The sequence below is a fragment of the Perca flavescens genome, chromosome 10 (assembly GCF_004354835.1).
Source record: "Perca flavescens isolate YP-PL-M2 chromosome 10, PFLA_1.0, whole genome shotgun sequence".
NCBI lineage: Eukaryota > Metazoa > Chordata > Actinopteri > Perciformes > Percidae > Perca > Perca flavescens.
In genome coordinates this window covers 19472236-19495660 of record NC_041340.1, presented here as the reverse complement: position 1 = coordinate 19495660, position 23425 = coordinate 19472236, and the positions used below count along the sequence as shown (strand labels likewise).

Below are 23425 nucleotides of genomic sequence, written 5' to 3'. Positions count from 1 at the left end.
GTGATTTATCTGTTTTTAGTGGTAAATGTAGTTATTTCAAACGACCACACGAGGACATTGTAGACCATCACATTTTGATGTTCATCTTGGTTGCTTCAGGCTCCTCCCAGATTCAGAGCATGCTGATGTTTCTCGGGGCTTTGTTACAAAGGGCGCAGTGGAAGAATGGATTGCGTGGACATCATTTACTCCCTAAGAGAGACGAAACTGGATTCTGGCACTTTGCTTTCATCCTGAATTTTTGAGACTAGAATCCATATTCGCTGTTCACGTTGGATACAAATATGTCGACGCGGACTTTATGGAGCACTTTGGGGATTTGTATAGTCGTTGTTATTTTGGATTGTTGCTGGGAAGCGGTATTTGGACAGCTCTCTTACTCTGTATCAGAGGAGGTAAACCAGGGGACATCTGTGGGAAATCTTGCTAAAGATCTAAACCTTAATGTTCACGACTTGGAAGCACGTATGTTTCAGATTGTAAGCGGATCAAATAGAAAATATTTCGACGTAAATCTGAAAACTGGTGTTCTATATGTCAATGAAAGAATCGACCGCGAGGAGCTGTGTGCGAAGGCTACAAAATGTACTGTCGATGTAGAGGCCGTAATTAACAATCCACTAAAGCTTTACCGTTTGGAGGTAGATATAGTCGATATAAACGATAATGCGCCATATTTCCCTGAGAATTTGCAGTCTCTTAACATTGCTGAAAGTACTGTGCAAGGAGGGAAATTTGGATTCATAGGGGCATCGGATCTCGATGTTGGTAAGAATAGTGTTAGTACATACAAGATAAGTCCAAATGATTATTTTTCTTTAGAGATTCACAAAGGCGGAGAGGCTGTGGCTGCCGAGCTTGTGCTTCAGAAAGCTTTAGACCGAGAAAAACAACGCACTGTAAGACTCACAGTAACAGCAGTCGACGGAGGAAATCCACCTAAATCAGGAACGTCTCAGATCATTATCAATGTTTTAGACAATAACGACAACGCTCCGGTTTTCAGCAGTTCTTTATACAAGGCACGGATTTCTGAGAATTTAGCAGTAGGCAAAACTGTTATAATTCTGAATGCAACAGACGCAGATGAGGGATTAAATGCTGAAATAGAATATTCATTGAGAAGTAGAGGTCAGGATCGTGTTTTAGATTTATTTCAAATTGATTCTAAAACAGGTGCAATTTTAATCAAAGGTAAGATCGACTATGAAGAACATCCTGCGTTTGAGATTCATGCACAGGCTAATGACAAAGGCCAGCCTCCGATGTCGGCTCATTGTAAGGTGCTGGTAGAAGTGGTGGACCTAAATGACAACGCTCCTGAGATCACTGTGACGTCAATATTAAACACAGTGAAAGAGGACACAGAAGTTGGTACTGCTATAGCACTTGTCTCTGTACTGGACAAAGATGGTGGAAAAAACGGTGTAGTAAAAGCGGTCATTCTGAATGAGAGCCCCTTCAAATTAGACACAAATTATAAAAACTATTATTCGTTAGTAGTTGATGGTCCACTTGACAGAGAAACGATGGCCGAGTACAATGTCGTCATCGTCGCAACTGATGAAGGGACTCCACCTCTCTCCAGCACCAACATAGTGACAGTTCATGTTTCTGACGTCAATGATAACCCGCCTCGCTTCTCAGAGTCACTGATTAATGTTTATGTGAAAGAGAACAGTCCAGTAGGAGCAGTTATTAAAACGGTGACTGCAGTTGATGTCGATATCAGTCAAAACGGTCAGGTTAGCTATTCTTTTTTACAAAGTAACAGTAACTCAGTACCGCTGTCTACAATGGTAAACATCAACTCAGAGACTGGAGATATAGTCAGCCTGCAGTCTTTTAACTACGAGGAGTTAAAAACGTTTCAGTTTAAAGTTCAGGCCACAGACTCTGGTGTTCCTCCGCTCAGCAGCAACGTGACTGTGAACGTTTTAATCCTGGATGAAAATGACAATAATCCAACAATTCTCGCGCCCTATTCTGAGCAGGGCTCCGTTAACAGTGAGAGCATCCCCTATTCTGCTGAAGCGGGATACTTTGTGGCAAAGATCAGGGCTGTAGACGCAGACTCTGGATACAATGCGCTGCTTTCTTATCACCTGTCTGAGCCCAAAGGAAACAACCTCTTCCGGATCGGAACCAGCACCGGAGAAATCAGGACTAAGAGGAGAATGAGTGACAATGACCTGAAAACTCACCCCTTGGTGGTGTTGGTTTCTGATAACGGAGAACCCTCCCTGTCAGCTACTGTGTCTATTGATGTGGTGGTGGTTGAAAGCACAGCTGACATCCAGACTCAGTTCAGACACGTGCCCATAAAGGAGGAGAGCTTCTCTGATTTAAACCTGTATCTGCTGATCGCCATCGTGTCGGTGTCAGTGATCTTTCTGCTGAGTCTCATCAGTTTAATAGCTGTCAGATGCCACAGGACAGACGGCAGTTTCAGCAGGTACAGCGCCCCAATGATCACCACCCACCCTGACGGGAGCTGGTCTTACTCTAAATCTACTCAGCAGTATGACGTGTGTTTCAGCTCAGACACGCTGAAAAGTGACGTAGTGGTTTTCCCCGCACCGTTTCCGCCTGTTGATGCTGAGCTGATCAGTATTAACGGAGGAGACACTTTTACCAGAACTCAGACTTTACCCAGCACAGACAAGGTAAGAGATTAAAAACATTAAGAACACGTTCCTGCGCTTTTTCTATGTAGAGAATTAGTTACGATATAGTGCAATTTTATTTAGCCTGTTATTTTTTAAAGAGAGATGCTAGGTAGCATCAAGAAACCGTCATGACCTTTACACAGACTATCCTGTTTAATGAAAAAGGGAATTAACATCAAGTGAAAACAATAGTAGTTTGTAGTTTGACATTGTAGGATGTAGCTTTCTTGTCATTTGTTGATGATTTTTGAATTTCAGGTGTTCGATGCAGATTCGCATTCTTTTTGTGGGTTGCTATCCGTGGTGCTGAATTCCACTTTATAAACCAAACCAAACCGTGTTGAAGTCCACAATGTTTTTAACTATATTTACACGTCTCCGGCAATAACTGTTGAACAATATGTAACATGTTCCATAATTTACCTTCAAGAAAACTTTCTATTTCATATTTGCAGTCACTCTGCTCTACAGTTTTAAAAAGTCAGTGCATTTCTGTATTTACCACAACAAATAACTCAATGTCACTGCTGCAAGGCATTTCATTAGAATTTCAGTTAATTTAAAAAAAAGAAAAAGGAAAAAATTGCTGTATAATAAAGAACCCTTTAGTAAAACAATATTGGTTTCAGTAATCAGTGGCTTAACGTTCTTGATTGTTATTTTACCTTTTTATTTTTGCAATTCCTTCATGTTTAAGGAGAAGTAAGAGTGTATAGTTTTTTCAAATGTGTTTGATGTAGCTGTATTCATGATATATGTCCACACGGGGACACTGTAGACCATCACATTTGGACGATCTCTTTGGTGGCTAAGGGCTCCTCCCAGATTCAGCGGATGATGTTTCTGTGGGCTTTGTTACAAAGAGAGGTCGAACGACAAAGAACAGTTGTCTTGATGGTCGCGGACATGCCAACATTTTTTATTGGAATATATCTTTCCAGATCTTGATCTCTTTGTTGTAACATATAGTACAGATTTGCCTACATGTTCCTTCTCGATGTATGGAATAATGCATTTGCCGAGCAGAAGGAGCTCTGTGTGGATATCTCTCTTGGTCGTGCTGCTGGATTGTTACTGGGAAGCGGTGTCTGGGCAGCTCTCTTACTCCGTCTCAGAGGAGGTAAATCTGGGGACTGTTGTCGGAAACATCGCTAAAGATCTGAACATCAATGTCCAGGATTTGGAGTCCCGCTTGTTTCAGATCGTTGCAGGATCAAAGAGAAAATATCTCGAGGTAAACCTAAAGACTGGTGTCCTGTACGTTAATGAGAGAATAGATCGAGAGGAACTCTGCGGCGATGAACCAAAATGTTCGCTCAGTGTAGAAGCAGTTATTAATAACCCTTTAAAACTGTACCGGATTGAAATAATCATTTTAGATGTGAATGATAATTCCCCGTCATTCCTCAGCACATCTCAATTAATGAACATTACAGAGAGTACAGCAGCAGGGGCTAAATTCCCTCTGCATCCAGCTCACGATGCAGATGTCGGTAAAAATACTGTAAATAGCTACAAGCTTAGCCAAAATGAACACTTCTCTCTCGCTACACATAAAGGAGAGAGTGTTACCGCCGAATTACTGCTTCAGAAAGTTTTAGACAGAGAAAAACAGTCTGTGATCCGACTCGTACTGACTGCCATTGATGGAGGCACTCCTGCTAAATCTGGCAGTATGACTATAATAGTAAATGTATTGGACATTAATGATAATCCTCCTGTATTCAACCAAACTCTCTATAAAGCCAGTATGTATGAGAACGCTAAGATAGGAACATCGATAATAACATTAAATGCGACTGATTTGGATGCAGGCCCAAATGGACAGGTAGTATATTCGTTCAGTGAAGTAGGCCGAGGTAAACAAACTGATCTGTTTGCTATCGATGAAAAAACTGGGACTGTAACAAATAAAAAGAATATCGACTTTGAAGAGAATAATGCGTTTGAGATTAGAGTACAAGCCAGTGATGGAGCTTCATCTCCTCTCACCTCAAATGCCAAATTATTGATTGAAGTTTTAGACGTCAATGACAATGCCCCTGAAATTTCAGTTACTTCACTGTTGAACACCGTGAAGGAGGATGCGTCTACTGGCGCCGCCATTGCGCTTGTTTCAGTATTTGATAAAGACGGAGGTAAAAATGGGATGATGAACTGTAAAATTTCCAATCATTTTCCTTTTAAATTGGAATCCAATTATAAGAATTACTACTCGTTGGTGGTGGACGGTCCTCTTGACAGAGAGAGCGCATCTCAATACAATATCACCATCACAGCGACTGATGAGGGCAGCCCACCTCTCGCCACCACGAGCGTTATTAATGTGCACGTCTCAGATGTGAATGATAATACACCTATGTTCACAGAAAACATAATCAATGTATATGTGAAAGAAAACAGTCCAGTAGGAGCAGTTTTAAAAAAGGTTTCAGCAATTGACGCAGACATCGATCAAAACGGTCAGGTGAGCTATTCATTTTTACAAAGTAACAGTAACTCATTGCCACTCTCGACTATGATAAACATCAACTCAGAGACTGGAGATATAGTCAGCCTGCAGTCTTTTAACTACGAAGAGTTAAACACGTTTCAGTTTAAAGTTCAGGCCACAGACTCTGGTGTTCCTCCGCTCAGCAGCAACGTGACTGTGAACGTTTTAATCCTGGATGAAAATGACAATAATCCAACAATTCTCGCGCCCTATTCCGAGCACGGCTCCGTTAACAGTGAGAACATCCCCTATTCTGCTGAAGCGGGATACTTTGTGGCAAAGATCAGGGCTGTAGACGCAGACTCTGGATACAATGCTCTGCTTTCTTATCACCTGTCTGAGCCCAAAGGAAACAACCTCTTCCGGATCGGAACCAGCACCGGAGAAATCAGGACTAAGAGGAGAATGAGTGACAATGACCTGAAAACTCACCCCTTGGTGGTGTTGGTTTCTGATAACGGAGAACCCTCCCTGTCAGCTACTGTGTCTATTGATGTGGTGGTGGTTGAAAGCACAGCTGACATCCAGACTCAGTTCAGACACGTGCCCATAAAGGAGGAGAGCTTCTCTGATTTAAACCTGTATCTGCTGATCGCCATCGTGTCGGTGTCAGTGATCTTTCTGCTGAGTCTCATCAGTTTAATAGCTGTCAGATGCCACAGGACAGACGGCAGTTTCAGCAGGTACAGCGCCCCAATGATCACCACCCACCCTGACGGGAGCTGGTCTTACTCTAAATCTACTCAGCAGTATGACGTGTGTTTCAGCTCAGACACGCTGAAGAGTGACGTAGTGGTTTTCCCCGCACCGTTTCCGCCTGTTGATGCTGAGCTGATCAGTATTAACGGAGGAGACACTTTTACCAGAACTCAGACTTTACCTAACACTGACAAGGTAAGAGATTAAAAACATTAAGTACTCGTTGCTGCGCTTTTTCTATGTATAGAATTAGTTCCGATATAGTGCAGTTTTATTTAGCCTACGTTATTTTTTAAAGAGAGATGCTAGGTAGCATCAAGAAACCGTCATGACCTTTACACAGACTATCCTTTGTTTTAAATTCGAAGTGAATTAATATCAAGTAAAAACAATAGTAGTTTGTAGTTTGATATTGTAGGATGTAGCTTGCCTGTAATTTGTTGATGGTTTTCGAATTTCAGGTGTTGTTTGGATGCAGATTCGCATTATTTTTGTGTGTCGCTATCCGTGGTGCTGAACAAAACCAAACCGTGTTGAAGTCCACAATGTTTTAAAATGTATTTACACGTCTTCGGCAATAACTGTTGAACAATATGTTACAGATTTCATAATTTCTCTTCAAGAAAACTTTCTATTTCATATTTACAGTCATTTTACTCTACAGTTTTAAAAAGTCAGTGCATTTCTGTATTTACCACAACAAATTGAAGGCATTTAATTAGAATGTCAGTTAATTTAAAAAAAAAAGAAGAAGAAAAGGCTGTATAACAAAGAACCCTTTAGTAAAACAATATTAGTTTCAGTAATCAGTGGCTTAACGTTCTAGTTTATTATTTGACCTTTTTATTTTTGCAATTCCTTCATGTTTAAGGAGAAGTAAGAGTGTATAGTTTTTTTCAAATGTTGTGTTTGATGTAGCAGTATTCATGACATATGTCCACACGGGGACACTGTAGACCATCACATTTGGAAGATCTCTTTGGTTGCTAAGGGCTCCTCCCAGATTCAGCGGATGTTTCTGTGGGCTTTGTTACAAAGAGAGGTCGAACGACAAAAAACGGTTGTCTTGATGGTCGCGGACATGCCGACATTTTTTATTGGAATATATCTTTCCTGATCTTGATCTCTTTGTTGTGACGTATTGTCCAGATTTGCCTACATGTTCCTTCGCGATGTATGGAATAATGCATTTGCCGAGCAGAAGGAGCTCTGTGTGGATATCTCTCTTGGTCGTGCTGCTGGATTGTTACTGGGAAGCGGTGTCTGGGCAGCTCTCTTACTCCGTCTCAGAGGAGGTAAATCTGGGGACTGTTGTCGGAAATATCGCTAAAGATCTGAACATCAATGTCCAGGATTTGGAGTCCCGCATGTTTCAGATCGTTGCAGGATCAAAGAGAAAATATCTCGAGGTAAACCTAAAGACTGGTGTCCTGTACGTTAATGAGAGAATAGATCGAGAGGAACTCTGCGGCGATGAACCAAAATGTTCGCTAAGTGTAGAAGCAGTTATTAATAACCCTTTAAAACTGTACCGGATTGAAATAATAATGTTAGATGTGAATGATAATTTCCCGTCATTCCTCAGCACGTCGCAGATAATTAACATTAGTGAGAATATAGCAATAGGGGCTAAATTCCCTCTGCATCCAGCTCACGATGCAGATGTCGGTAAAAATACTGTAAATAGCTACAAGCTTAGCCAAAATGAACACTTCTCTCTCGCTACACATAAAGGAGAGAGTGTAACTCCCGAATTACTGCTTCAGAAAGTTTTAGACAGAGAAAAACAGTCTGTGATCCGACTCGTACTGACTGCCATTGATGGAGGGACTCCTGCTAAATCTGGCAGTATGACTATAATAGTGAATGTATTGGACATTAATGATAATCCTCCTGTATTCAACCAAACACTCTATAAAGCCAGTGTGTATGAGAACGCTAAGATAGGAACATCGATAATAACATTAAATGCGACTGATTTGGATGCAGGCCCAAATGGACAGGTAGTATATTCGTTCAGTGAAGTAGGCCGAGGTAAACAAACTGATCTGTTTGCTATCGATGAAAAAACTGGGACTGTAACAAATAAAAAGAATATCGACTTTGAAGAGAATAATGCTTTTGAGATTAGAGTACAAGCCAGTGATGGAGCTTCCTCGCCGATGACATCACATGCCAAATTATTGATTGAAGTTTTAGACGTCAATGACAATGCCCCTGAAATTTCAGTTACTTCACTGTTGAACACCGTGAAGGAGGATGCGTCTGTTGGCGCCGCCATTGCGCTTGTTTCAGTATTTGATAAAGACGGAGGTAAAAATGGGATGATGAACTGTAAAATGTCCAATCATGTTCCTTTTAAATTGGAGTCCAATTATAAGAATTACTACTCGTTGGTGGTGGACGGTCCTCTTGACAGAGAGAGCGCATCTCAATACAATATCACCATCACAGCGACTGATGAGGGCAGCCCACCTCTCTCCACCACGAGCGTTATTAATGTGCACGTCTCAGATGTGAATGATAATACACCTATGTTCACAGAAAGCATAATCAATGTATATGTGAAAGAAAACAGTCCAGTAGGAGCAGTTTTAAAAAAGGTTTCAGCAATTGATGCAGACATCGATCAAAACGGTCAGGTGAGCTATTCATTTTTACAAAGTAACAGTAACTCATTGCCACTCTCGACTATGATAAACATCAACTCAGAGACTGGAGATATAGTCAGCCTGCAGTCTTTTAACTACGAAGAGTTAAACACGTTTCAGTTTAAAGTTCAGGCCACAGACTCTGGTGTTCCTCCGCTCAGCAGCAACGTGACTGTGAACGTTTTAATCCTGGATGAAAATGACAATAATCCAACAATTCTCGCGCCCTATTCCGAGCACGGCTCCGTTAACAGTGAGAACATCCCCTATTCTGCTGAAGCGGGATACTTTGTGGCAAAGATCAGGGCTGTAGACGCAGACTCTGGATACAATGCTCTGCTTTCTTATCACCTGTCTGAGCCCAAAGGAAACAACCTCTTCCGGATCGGAACCAGCACCGGAGAAATCAGGACTAAGAGGAGAATGAGTGACAATGACCTGAAAACTCACCCCTTGGTGGTGTTGGTTTCTGATAACGGAGAACCCTCCCTGTCAGCTACTGTGTCTATTGATGTGGTGGTGGTTGAAAGCACAGCTGACATCCAGACTCAGTTCAGACACGTGCCCATAAAGGAGGAGAGCTTCTCTGATTTAAACCTGTATCTGCTGATCGCCATCGTGTCGGTGTCAGTGATCTTTCTGCTGAGTCTCATCAGTTTAATAGCTGTCAGATGCCACAGGACAGACGGCAGTTTCAGCAGGTACAGCGCCCCAATGATCACCACCCACCCTGACGGGAGCTGGTCTTACTCTAAATCTACTCAGCAGTATGACGTGTGTTTCAGCTCAGACACGCTGAAGAGTGACGTAGTGGTTTTCCCCGCACCGTTTCCGCCTGTTGATGCCGAGCTGATCAGTATTAACGGTGGAGACACTTTTACCAGAACTCAGACTTTACCCAACACAGACAAGGTAAGAAAACCTTGAAAAGGGTACATGTATTCATATACTTCTGAGAGCTGAGGCTCAAAGCATGGCCCTTCCGCGTTTTTCTTTTGTTATATACGAAAGTGAAATTATTTTTTAAGAACTTTCCACGTTTTATTCATAAATGTGTTTGTTTTGCTTTGGACTTTCTGTTGAAAGGTAGAGTGGTACATGAGCCAGAGTAATGCAAGTATTTGAAGTTCATAAGTCTCTCACACTATACAGAAAGTGCATGTGTCCATGGTGCTGAAATAAGCACCACCGTATGCAGGCCAGTATGCAGTTCGGGGTCCAGAGAGTGCAACGCGGAAAATGTGTCTAATGTAAAAATGGTGATGTGATTTCAAGCCATTATATACATACAGTATATTTGGATTTGATGACAATTAGCCTATTATTGACTAATTAAGAGTACAAACCCGTTTCATAACAGTTAGGGAAGATCTTTCAATATCTTATTTCATTACCTTAATTCCCTTTAATTTGTATTAATTTTTTGAAAATAAGGAATATTGCAATTTTTATGTTCTGTCAGTTTCAGCCATCTTTGTATATTGTGCGTTTGTGTATGTTTTACTCATAATGTACGTCGCGTTTTACTTGTAGCTTCAAAGCCAGGCTATCAGTTAACAGGTGAAGGACTATTGGTATGGATAGAAATGGGGATTTTTAAGTTAGGGAATTGTCGAAATACGTTAATTATGTTGAAATTGTTAAACACATTTATATTACAATTTATATTTGTTATTGTAAACAATTCTCCGTTTACACAGTTGGTTAGTCGTTCCATTTTTGTTGTCAGAGGTTGAATGCAGTCATTTCTTTTCAACACATGGGGACACTGCAGACCATGACATTTGTACGTTATTTCAGGAGGCACTATGTAGACTCCTCCCAGAAAAAAGGGGGTGATGACGATGTTTCTCTGGGCTTTGTTACAAAGAGACGCAGGGAGAGAGAGAAAAGGATGAAAACGTTTTCCAGCTGTCTGATTAGAATACGAGGAACAGGAAGGTCTACTTCACTTTTAATATGACTATTTGACTGTATTGCTTGCACTGGGATTTATGCCTTTTTTGGGATGGATGCAATTATGTATTTCTCAAGCAGAACGAGTCTTTTTCGGATATATCTTGTGGCCGTGCTGCTAAATTATTGCTGGGAAGCGGTGTATGGACAGCTCTCCTACTCTGTCTCAGAGGAGGTAATCCCGGGGACTTCTGTTGGAAATATCGCCAAGGATCTAAATATCAATGTCCAGGATTTAGAGTCTCGTATGTTTCAGGTTGTTGCTGGATCAAAGAGAAAGTATTTCGATGTAAATCTGAAAACTGGTGTTCTTTATGTCAATGAAAGAATAGACCATGAGGAGCTGTGTCCGAAGGCTACAAAATGTACCGTCAATGTAGAGGCCGTGATCAACAATCCACTTAAGCTTTACCGTTTAGAGATAACTATAATAGATATAAATGATAATGCCCCCGTTTTCTCAGAGCAATTGCAGTCACTTAACATTGCAGAAAGTACTTTACCGGGAGTGAAATTTGGACTAATTGAGGCATCGGACTTGGATGTTGGGAAGAACGGAGTTAATACATACAAGCTTAGTAATAATGGTTACTTTTCTTTAGAAATCCACAAAGGGGGAGACAGCGTGTCTGCTGAATTAGTACTGCATAAATCTTTAGACCGAGAACACGACTCTGTAATAAAACTTACACTAACTGCAGTTGATGGAGGAAATCCATCCAGATCGGGAACCTCACAAATTATTATCAACGTTTTGGATACTAACGACAACAATCCTGTTTTTAGTAGATCTTTGTACAAAATTCAAATATTTGAAAACTTGCCACCAGGGTCGATTGTGATAAGTCTTAATGCAACAGACGCAGATGAGGGTTTAAACAGTGAAATAGAATACTCGTTGAGAAAAAAAGGTCAGGATCGTGTTTTAGATTTATTTCAAATTGATTCTAAAACAGGTGCAATTTTAATCAAAGGTAAGATCGACTATGAAGAACATCCTGCGTTTGAGATTCATGCACAGGCTAGTGACAAAGGCCAGCCTCCGATGTCGGCTCATTGTAAGGTGCTGGTAGAAGTGGTGGACCTAAATGACAACGCTCCTGAGATCACTGTGACGTCACTATTAAACACAGTGAAAGAGGACACAGAAGTTGGTACTGCTATAGCACTTGTCTCTGTACTGGACAAAGATGGTGGAAAAAACGGTGTAGTAAAAGCGGTCATTCTGAATGAGAGCCCCTTCAAATTAGACACAAATTATAAAAACTATTATTCGTTAGTAGTTGATGGTCCACTTGACAGAGAAACGATGGCCGAGTACAATGTCGTCATCGTCGCAACTGATGAAGGGACTCCACCTCTCTCCAGCACCAACATAGTGACAGTTCATGTTTCTGACGTCAATGATAACCCGCCTCGCTTCTCAGAGCCACTGATTAATGTTTATGTGAAAGAGAACAGTCCAGTAGGAGCAGTTATTAAAACGGTGACTGCAGTTGATGTCGATATCAGTCAAAACGGTCAGGTTAGCTATTCTTTTTTACAAAGTAACAGTAACTCAGTACCGCTGTCTACAATAGTAAACATCAACTCTGAGACTGGAGATATAGTCAACCTGCAGTCTTTTAACTACGAGGAGTTAAAAACGTTTCAGTTTAAAGTTCAGGCCACAGACTCTGGTGTTCCTCCGCTCAGCAGCAACGTGACTGTGAACGTTTTAATCCTGGATGAAAATGACAATAATCCAACAATTCTCGCGCCCTATTCTGAGCACGGCTCCGTTAACAGTGAGAGCATCCCCTATTCTGCTGAAGCGGGATACTTTGTGGCAAAGATCAGGGCTGTAGACGCAGACTCTGGATACAATGCTCTGCTTTCTTATCACCTGTCTGAGCCCAAAGGAAACAACCTCTTCCGGATCGGAACCAGCACCGGAGAAATCAGGACTAAGAGGAGAATGAGTGACAATGACCTGAAAACTCACCCCTTGGTGGTGTTGGTTTCTGATAACGGAGAACCCTCCCTTTCAGCTACTGTGTCTATTGATGTGGTGGTGGTTGAAAGCACAATTGACATCCAGACTCAGTTCAGACACGTGCCCATAAAGGAGGAGAGCTTCTCTGATTTAAACCTGTATCTGCTGATCGCCATCGTGTCGGTGTCAGTGATCTTTCTGCTGAGTCTCATCAGTTTAATAGCTGTCAGATGCCACAGGACAGACGGCAGTTTCAGCAGGTACAGCGCCCCAATGATCACCACCCACCCTGACGGGAGCTGGTCTTACTCTAAATCTACTCAGCAGTATGACGTGTGTTTCAGCTCAGACACGCTGAAGAGTGACGTAGTGGTTTTCCCCGCACCGTTTCCGCCTGTTGATGCTGAGCTGATCAGTATTAACGGAGGAGATACTTTTACCAGAACTCAGACTTTACCCAACACAGACAAGGTATGGTTCGTCACTGAAGCGCTTTCAGTTTGCAATTGACATGATTTACATATTTTGCTACGATAACTGTGCATACACAAGTCAACAAAACCTGAAAACAAAGTAATAAAAGTAGTAATAGCTCCCCAGTTGACAAACAATTGTTCAAAAACAGGATTGTTTGATAGTGTTGCCTCTACACAGCTCATTAGTACACTGGATCCATACAGTTTATAGCCTTTGTGTACAGCGCTCTCCGTGGTGCTTACATAAAGTCAACATTTGGAAGCTCTATCTACATTAAAATTATACACTTGTATTATTTAAGGGATTCGTTGGCTAATTAGTTAATTGGTTATTTTACGTAAAGAGTTCAGTTTTGCTCGACAATCCCTAAACTTAAGTTAGCTTACTTTGTGCATACACACTGCATCACGGGAGCTTTGTTGTAACCTTGAATGGCGCCTTAAGTTGATAGATTTACATTTGAAAACGAATTATATGTTATAGAAAATACTATTTATTTTGTTTGCAAACACGAAAGTCAATTAACAGTATGTGCCAACGCTTTTAATAACTCATATTTTATAATACTGCAAATCATTGGGCTGTTACTTACATTGACTTATCTGTCATTTACCACATGATGTCGCTGGAGACCACAGATATGATTGTTACAATATGTGTAAAACTCCTCCCTGCACGGGAAACCTAAAACAGCCATTGGTCAGCCATCAGTTTAGAGAGACACGGGATTGTACTGTGGGGAGAAGGGCTGCTGCTGCCGATTTGTGTTCATGACGGATGTATACACTGGAAATACATGAAAAGCGGAATTCAGTGTTTATTGTACAGCGATGGGAAACGAGGAATATGCCTGGATTCATATTGTTGCGCTGCTGTGTCTTTGTGACTCGTCTGCTTCGCAATTATCCTACTCCATTTCCGAGGAGGCGAACAAAGGCACCGTGGTGGGGAATATCGCAAAGGATTTGCACCTTAATGTACAATATCTAGAAACCAGGGATCTAAGTATTGTTTCGAGTTACAGTAAGAAATATTTTGACGTGAATTTGCGGACGGGGAACCTCTTTGTTGACGAGAGGATAGACAGAGAAGAGATTTGTCCAAACACGGCACAATGCTCCCTGAGGATACAGGCTGTTTTAAGCAATCCAATGAATGTACACCGCATCGAGGTCAGTGTTTTAGACATAAATGATAACTCGCCAGCATTTATTGAACAGTCCTTTTCGTTAAACATCTCCGAATCAATGTCACCGGGAGAACGATATCTTCTCCCAATAGCAGTAGACGCAGACATAGGCAGCAACTCAGTGAAGACTTACAAGCTGAGCCAAAATGAATATTTCTCGCTTGATGTGCAGAGCGGAGGAGAACACGGTGTGTCTGCTGAGTTAGTACTTCAGAAAGCTTTAGATCGAGAGAAACAGCCAGTTCTTAAACTTATTCTGACCGCTGTAGATGGAGGAAACTCCGTTAGATCAGGTACATTGCAGATAAATGTAAATGTATTAGATGTGAATGATAATACACCAATTTTCAGCAAATCGCTTTACAAAATACGTGTGCGTGAAAATATGGCACAAGGAACAGTGATAATAAAGTTAAATGCAACTGATTTAGACGAAGGCACGAACAGTAAGATCCTGTATTCCTTTATCAAAAGAGGAAATATTGATCCATCAAATATGTTTAATCTAAATTCAGAAACAGGAGAAATCACTGTGAAGGGCACATTAGATTATGAAGAGACGTCTGCTTATGAGGTAAGAGTCCAAGCAATGGATCAAGGCACCTATCCTCGTAGTGCACATGCTAAACTGCTGATAGAGATAATTGATGTGAATGACAATGCCCCAGAAATATCGGTGACGTCACTCATGACCCCAGTAAAAGAAGATGCAGAACTGGGGTCAATAGTTGCTTTAGTTACAGTGAGCGATAAAGATGGAGGAAACAGTGGTGTAACTAACTGTAAGGTAGTTGGGTCTGTTCCCTTTAAACTGAAGTCCAACTACAAAAATGACTATTCATTAGTAGTAGATGGACCACTGGACAGAGAAAACACTTCTCTTTACAATGTCACCATTACAGCCACAGATGAAGGGAGTCCACCTCTGTCCAGTATCAGGGTCATTACTGTTCATGTTTCCGATGTCAATGATAATGCACCTAGATTTATGGAACCTGTGATTAATGTTTTTGTGAAAGAAAATAGTGCAATAGGCTCCGTTATTTCTACAATAAATGCCTTTGATCCGGATTTGGAAAATAATGCAAAACTGACTTACAAATTGTTGGATAGTTATCCAAAAAATATTCCTGTTTCATCAGTTGTAAACATCAACTCAGAGACTGGAGATATAGTCAGCCTGCAGTCTTTTAACTACGAGGAGTTAAAAACGTTTCAGTTTAAAGTTCAGGCCACAGACTCTGGTGTTCCTCCGCTCAGCAGCAACGTGACTGTGAACGTTTTAATTCTGGATGAAAATGACAATAATCCAACAATTCTGGCGCCCTATTCTGAGCACGGCTCCGTTAACAGTGAGAGCATCCCCTATTCTGCTGAAGCGGGATACTTTGTGGCAAAGATCAGGGCCGTAGACGCAGACTCTGGATACAATGCTCTGCTTTCTTATCACCTGTCTGAGCCCAAAGGAAACAACCTCTTCCGGATCGGAACCAGCACCGGAGAAATCAGGACTAAGAGGAGAATGAGTGACAATGACCTGAAAACTCACCCCTTGGTGGTGTTGGTTTCTGATAACGGAGAACCCTCCCTGTCAGCTACTGTGTCTATTGATGTGGTGGTGGTTGAAAGCACAGCTGACATCCAGACTCAGTTCAGACACGTGCCCATAAAGGAGGAGAGCTTCTCTGATTTAAACCTGTATCTGCTGATCGCCATCGTGTCGGTGTCAGTGATCTTTCTGCTGAGTCTCATCAGTTTAATAGCTGTCAGATGCCACAGGACAGACGGCAGTTTCAGCAGGTACAGCGCCCCAATGATCACCACCCACCCTGACGGGAGCTGGTCTTACTCTAAATCTACTCAGCAGTATGACGTGTGTTTCAGCTCAGACACGCTGAAGAGTGACGTAGTGGTTTTCCCCGCACCGTTTCCGCCTGTAGATGCTGAGCTGATCAGTATTAACGGAGGAGACACTTTTACCAGAACTCAGACTTTACCTAAAACAGACAAGGTAAGAACATTGGCAGTAACTACGTCTTATTATTGCCCTTCATTCATGTTGATATTCAACAGTGAAATTATACTTGTTACAATAATTAAGGGATTTGTGCAACAAGCTTTTATTGGAATTTATTTAAAGTTTGAGTTAATATAAAATTCATTGAGGTTGTTGTCTTATGTTGATCTAGGCCTGCTCTTCAGATGTTGTTGAATCCCCCCCTCTTTTGCCTGCTAACTCTGCATTTAAATGTGTATGCTGCTGTCCGTGGTGCTGAACACACATTTCTGAATGTGTTCTGCCTGCAATCCCCATGGCATATGGAAAATATACTGAATATAAATATAGCCATGTTCAATTGTGCAGTATATTTGCAGGCGTACATGTTAATGTTAAGAATAGACTGTGGAAAGAAAGCGGTACTAAATACATGATTTTATCTTATTCTCTAACCGTCATCTGCATCTTTGCAATAACTTATTTTCCTGTTACAATTTCCAGTGCGTTGTCAACAAAATGTCAGCCCATGACTATTCACTCAAAATGTCAAGTCAGGGCTTGTTTGACATGTTTATTTCTTTATATATATATGTGTATGTTGTGTGTGTGTATATATATATATATAATTGTTGAAGAGCGACTTGAAAATAATTTGTAATACCTGTTGCGACAGAAATGGGAATCCTTTACTTCCATATATAACTTCAGGTTTTCTACTGCCAATACAAATATTTCGCCTATTATGATACAAATTGTTTTTTCATTTCTTGAGATATGTCCGAAAAACGTAAATTACTCTATTTTAACTTTAAATATAGCCTATGCTTGACTGTTGTCAGACGTGCAGCCTTAATGTCGGCGTTGAATATCCGTTGACAGTATTTGAAATTTCCATAATTTAATAAATCAATATCACAGCAAATTGTTTACCACAAGGATTGTAAATCTGCATTCAATGGTACTGTAAATAGTGTAAGGCTGTCCATGTACTTCGAAACACATTGCGTGTTTTAATATATCCAAATCCTTACAATAACTTAAAGTGCCGTTTGTAATTAAGTGGTTGTCCAGCGTTTCTCATAGAGGAACGGTATTTTATAGTTGTTTATAACGTGTGCTGTTAATCAAAGTTACCACACAGTGACGCTATAGACCGTAACACAGAAATGCCGAGGCTCCTCCCAGAGTAAAAACGGAATGACTGTGGATTTTCATCACAAAGAGACACGGGGAGAGAAGGGAGGGCATAATGGAGTCTCCGTCTTTAAGAATAAAAACATAGAAATAGTGTTGGCTAAAATATTGTCAAATCTCATCAGTCCACGGTAGAAACTCCATTGGATATATGCTTTGTTTTTTTTTCGGTGGAATGATGCATTCTCCGAGTAGCAGGAGGTCTATTGTTACATATCTGGTGCTGGTGCTGTTGGATTGTTTCTGGGAAGCGGCGTCTGTGCAGCTCTCATACTCCGTCTCAGAGGAGGTAAAACCGGGGAGTAATGTCGGAAACATCGCCAAGGATCTAAACCTCAATGTGCAGGATTTGGAGTCCCGTTTGTTTCAGGTTGTTCCAGGATCTAAGAGGAAATACTTCGAGGTAAATCTAAAGACCGGATTTCTGTATGTCAATGAGAGGATAGACCGAGAGGAGCTTTGTGCAGATGAACCCAAATGCACGGTTAGCGTAGAGGCAGTTATAAACAACCCATTAAAGCTTTACCGCGTAGAGATAGAAATTAAAGATGTGAATGACCATTCTCCGTCTTTTAACACCAAATCACAAATACTGGACATTGCAGAGAACACCTTGCCTGGATTTAGATTCGCGTTATCGGAGGCAAGCGATGCTGATGTGGGTAAAAACGGTGTTAGCGGGTATAAGCTCAGTCCAAACGAATACTTCAATCTTGCTACACACAAAAGAGGGGAGAGCATATCTCCGGAGTTAGTGCTGCAGAAAGCCCTAGACCGTGAGAAAAAGCCACATATACAGCTCATGTTAACTGCGGTAGACGGGGGAACTTCACCAAATTCAGGTTCATCAGAAATTGAAATTAATGTACTAGATACTAATGACAACGCACCAATGTTCAGCAGCACTCTTTATAAAGTTAAAACGTTTGAAAATATCCCGATTGGTACAGCGGTCTTCACCTTAAATGCGACCGACGCAGATGAAGGCACAAACAGTGAAATTGTATATTCTCTTCGTAGTAAGGATCAGGACCATATTTTGGATATTTTCAAAATTGACCCTGAAACGGGGATCATTTCAGTAAAAGGCAAAATCGATTATGAGGAAAGAAAAGCATTTGAGATCCGAGCAGAGGCGAGGGACAAAGGCCAGCCTCCGATGTCTGCTCATACTAAAGTGCTGGTAGAAGTAATTGATGTAAATGACAACGCTCCTGACATCACTGTGACGTCACTGCTTAACACAGTGAACGAGGATGCTGCTGTAGGTACTGCCATTGCACTTGTATCCGTTCTAGACAGAGACAGTGGTACAAACGGTGAGGTGAAATGTGAGATCTTAAATACGGTCCCGTTCAAACTGGACACGAATTACAAAAACTATTACTCGTTAGTGGTTGACGGACATTTAGACAGAGAGGTAACCCCTCAGTACAATGTAACAATTTCAGCTACCGATGAAGGGAGTCCTCCTCTTTCGAACATCAGTGTTATTACTGTTTATGTTTCTGATGTTAATGACAATGCCCCATGTTTTCCAGAAAATGAAATAAATATTTACATAAAAGAAAACAGCAAAGTAGGAAGAGTTATTAAAACAGTGACTGCAATTGATGCTGACGTCAGCAACAACGGTCAGGTTAGTTACTCATTTTTAGACAGTAATAGTAAATCTCTGCCCCTCCCCACAATGGTAAACATCAACTCAGAGACTGGAGATATAGTCAGCCTGCAGTCTTTTAACTACGAAGAGTTAAAAACGTTTCAGTTTAAAGTTCAGGCCACAGACTCTGGTGTTCCTCCGCTCAGCAGCAACGTGACTGTGAACGTTTTAATCCTGGATGAAAATGACAATAACCCAACAATTCTGGCGCCCTATTCTGAGCACGGCTCCGTTAACAGTGAGAGCATCCCCTATTCTGCTGAAGCGGGATACTTTGTGGCAAAGATCAGGGCTGTAGACGCAGACTCTGGATACAATGCGCTGCTTTCTTATCACCTGTCTGAGCCCAAAGGAAACAACCTCTTCCGGATCGGAACCAGCACCGGAGAAATCAGAACTAAGAGGAGAATGAGTGACAATGACCTGAAAACTCACCCCTTGGTGGTGTTGGTTTCTGATAACGGAGAACCCTCCCTGTCAGCTACTGTGTCTATTGACGTGGTGGTGGTTGAAAGCACAGCTGACATCCAGACTCAGTTCAGACACGTGCCCATAAAGGAGGAGAGCTTCTCTGATTTAAACCTGTATCTGCTGATCGCCATCGTGTCGGTGTCAGTGATCTTTCTGCTGAGTCTCATCAGTTTAATAGCTGTCAGATGCCACAGGACAGACGGCAGTTTCAGCAGGTACAGCGCCCCAATGGTCACCACCCACCCTGACGGGAGCTGGTCTTACTCTAAATCTACTCAGCAGTATGACGTGTGTTTCAGCTCAGACACGCTGAAGAGTGACGTAGTGGTTTTCCCCGCACCGTTTCCGCCTGTAGATGCTGAGCTGATCAGTATTAACGGAGGAGATACTTTTACCAGAACTCAGACTTTACCTAACACAGATAAGGTAAGCCATGCCTAATTTCATTACTCTAAAAAGGAGTGAATATTTTTAATCTTTGGGTGAACATTATGTGCGTTTCTTTTGTTAGATACAAATATACGAACATGTTGATAATAGCCATGCCCTGAGTTTGCTCAAAATCCTTCAAAAGCATCCACATTTATTTAAAATTCAATATATCACCTAACAGCTATTACAGCTATACAGCTATTAACAGCTATAAATATAACTATTCTATCTATCATTGTTAAGCATTTAACCATTTTAAATGGGCTCGTAACTTATTTGACAGTTATTTGTAGTCCATCTGATATAAAACCTGATTTTAACTGGTTTAATGGCGCGTGATGGTACTAGAAAGTTGGCAGGTGAATCAATGAGTTTTAATGATGTCGACAATGGTTTGTTTGATTGAATTACACATTAAGTGCAACGAAGTTGGTATCTTCTCACTGAGTTTTACGGTGTATTGGATACAGTACTCTGGAGACACTTGAGCAGTAGCACGAGTTACATTAAAACGGCATTGGGCCGCTGCCCATGGTGCTGAACAATTCTCTTTCTTCTGTTCTCTGTATTGAGAGATGCAGTGGAGGTGCTGTCCGTGGTGCTGCATTTGAATTCAGACACCATAACTACATAGATATCATGTTAACGAATGTTCTAAACTACATATTTCACAGATACATTTTGTTCTATGAGCAGTCTACCAGTTGAGCTCAAGTCATCGAATATCAACAAATATCAATTATATTAATGAATATGGTTTACTGTATCTTATAATAAACATATCCCCCTATGCTCCGAGCCATCTTTCTGTAATCAAAAGAGTCACTGGATGTCGCTAGAGACCAGGCTACAATCTTGTGTTCACCGTTTAGAAACTCCTCCTCTATCTATAACGGAAAAGAAAACGTCATCATCTGGGCAGTGCTGTGTGAAAATAGCGTACAGACGAGTGAAACCCTGAAGAGAGAGGACTCTAAGCGAGAATGGATACATAAAAACAGCTATTTTTCACTTTTCGTGGGCAGGCCAAAAAGAAAAAAACAGGATTCGTTGTTTTTGCCTCAACAGCATGGCTACTCGGGAACAATGGGATAATATTGGGGGTCTATTTTTCACTCTGCTTTGTCTCTGCGACTGGTCCGTGGCTCAGATATCGTACTCAATTTCAGAGGAGGTGGACAAAGGGACAGCGGTGGGAAATATCGCTAAGGATTTAAATCTCAATGTGCAGCAACTCCATTCCACGGGTCTTCAGATTACCTCTGGATATAAAACACCGTATTTTGACATTAATCATGAATCTGGAGTACTTTTCGTTAGCGAGAGGATAGATCGGGAGGAGCTTTGTCCTAATACGGTAAAGTGCTCTTTAAATATAGAGGCCATATTGAGTAACCCTCGCAGCCTCCATCGAATTGAAGTTGTTATAAATGATATTAATGACAATGCTCCATCTTTTCTGGAAGAAATAACTACAATAGATATGTCTGAATCTTCATATGTCGGAGAAAGGCATCCACTGCCGATAGCTCATGACGCAGATGTAGGTGCTAATTCGGTTAAGACTTACAAATTGAATGCGAATGATCATTTCTCTTTGGATATACAAAGCATTGGTGACCAGAGTGTGTCCGCAGAGTTAGTGCTGCAGAAAGCATTGGACCGAGAAAAACAGGCTGTGATTGAACTCATACTAACTGCGATAGATGGAGGACAACCTCCCAAAACGGGGACTTTACAGATACAAGTTAATGTACTGGATGTAAACGACAATTCACCCTTGTTCAGTAAATCTCTTTACAAGGTCCAAGTTGTTGAAAATACAAATATTGGCGCAACGTTATTAAAACTGACAGCTACTGATTTAGATGACAGTGTTAATAGTCAAATTGTATACTCTTTCACAGAAAGGGGACGTCTAAACCCTGACGACAAATTTGTCCTAAATGATGAAACTGGAGAAATTACTGTAAAAGGTAATATTGATTATGAGGAAAATCAAGCATACGAGATTCGTGTTCAAGCACGAGATAAAGGCAATCCTCCTCGCAGTGCACATAGCAAGGTTTTAGTCGAAGTTATTGATGTCAATGACAATGCTCCAGAAATCTCGGTTTCATCACTCATGAGTCCAGTAAAAGAGGACGCTGAAATAGGCACAGCTGTTGCTATGGTGACGATCACTGATAAAGATGGAGGTAAAAATGGTTTACCAAACTGTAAAATTACAGGTTCTGTGCCATTTAAATTAAAATCCAACTATAAGAACTATTATTCTTTGTTGGTTGACGGGCCTCTTGACAGAGAAAGTGTTTCCCTGTATAATGTATCAATTACAGCTGCAGATGAAGGAACCCCCTCTTTGTCGAGCACAACTGTCATTACTATTCACGTTTCTGATGTCAATGACAATCCTCCTCGATTCCTGGAACCTCGGATTAATGTTTATGTGAAAGAGAATAGTCCGATTGGAAATACAATTCATTTACTGACGACATTAGATTCAGATTTGAATGAAAACGCAAAAGCAACGTACCACTTAATAAACAGTTCTCCAAAGACCACACAGATAGCTTCAATGGTAAACATCAACTCAGAGACTGGAGATATAGTCAGCTTGCAGTCTTTTAACTATGAAGAGTTAAAAACGTTTCAGTTTAAAGTTCAGGCCACAGACTCTGGTGTTCCTCCGCTCAGCAGCAACGTGACTGTGAACGTTTTAATCCTGGATGAAAATGACAATAATCCAACAATTCTCGCGCCCTATTCTGAGCACGGCTCCGTTAACAGTGAGAGCATCCCCTATTCTGCTGAAGCGGGATACTTTGTGGCAAAGATCAGGGCTGTAGACGCAGACTCTGGATACAATGCGCTGATTTCTTATCACCTGTCTGAGCCCAAAGGAAACAACCTCTTCCGGATCGGAACCAGCACCGGAGAAATCAGGACTAAGAGGAGAATGAGTGACAATGACCTGAAAACTCACCCCTTGGTGGTGTTGGTTTCTGATAACGGAGAACCCTCCCTGTCAGCTACTGTGTCTATTGATGTGGTGGTGGTTGAAAGCACAGCTGACATCCAGACTCAGTTCAGACACGTGCCCATAAAGGAGGAGAGCTTCTCTGATTTAAACCTGTATCTGCTGATCGCCATCGTGTCGGTGTCAGTGATCTTTCTGCTGAGTCTCATCAGTTTAATAGCTGTCAGATGCCACAGGACAGACGGCAGTTTCAGCAGGTACAGCGCCCCAATGATCACCACCCACCCTGACGGGAGCTGGTCTTACTCTAAATCTACTCAGCAGTATGACGTGTGTTTCAGCTCAGACACGCTGAAGAGTGACGTAGTGGTTTTCCCCGCACCGTTTCCGCCTGTAGATGCTGAGCTGATCAGTATTAACGGAGGAGACACTTTTACCAGAACTCAGACTTTACCCAGCACAGACAAGGTAAGAATAATTTGCAACTGATTTAATATTAGGATTTTTTCTGGTAGTATTGACCAATTAAATCCAGGATGAATGGATTTTTATGTCACACTGTAAACAAAACTTTAG

At 41.4% G+C, this 23425-nt stretch overlaps 3 protein-coding genes across 3 annotated transcripts; all 3 read left to right on the top strand.

The window, feature by feature from the left end:
* The first annotated feature begins 175 nt into the window (after positions 1-175).
* On the top strand, positions 176-12954 carry LOC114562389 (cadherin-related tumor suppressor-like). Its single transcript, XM_028588770.1, has 6 exons — positions 176-2666; positions 3577-6057; positions 6901-6904; positions 7012-9425; positions 9600-9607; positions 10548-12954. Exons 1-6 carry the CDS (start codon positions 285-287, stop codon positions 12952-12954), a joined length of 9696 nt encoding a protein of 3231 aa, XP_028444571.1. The 5' UTR covers positions 176-284.
* A 650-nt stretch (positions 12955-13604) lies between these two features.
* Positions 13605-18856, top strand: LOC114562388 (protocadherin alpha-3-like). The gene is made up of 3 exons (XM_028588769.1): positions 13605-16121; positions 17569-17706; positions 18845-18856. The coding sequence occupies exons 1-3, from the start codon at positions 13752-13754 to the stop codon at positions 18854-18856; spliced, it is 2520 nt and encodes an 839-aa protein (XP_028444570.1). The 5' UTR covers positions 13605-13751.
* Positions 18857-20842: 1986 nt separating this feature from the next.
* LOC114562387 (protocadherin alpha-2-like) lies at positions 20843-23338 on the top strand. Its single transcript, XM_028588768.1, has one exon. The coding sequence runs from the start codon at positions 20939-20941 to the stop codon at positions 23336-23338; it is 2400 nt and encodes a 799-aa protein (XP_028444569.1). The 5' UTR covers positions 20843-20938.
* The last annotated feature ends 87 nt before the right edge of the window (positions 23339-23425 follow it).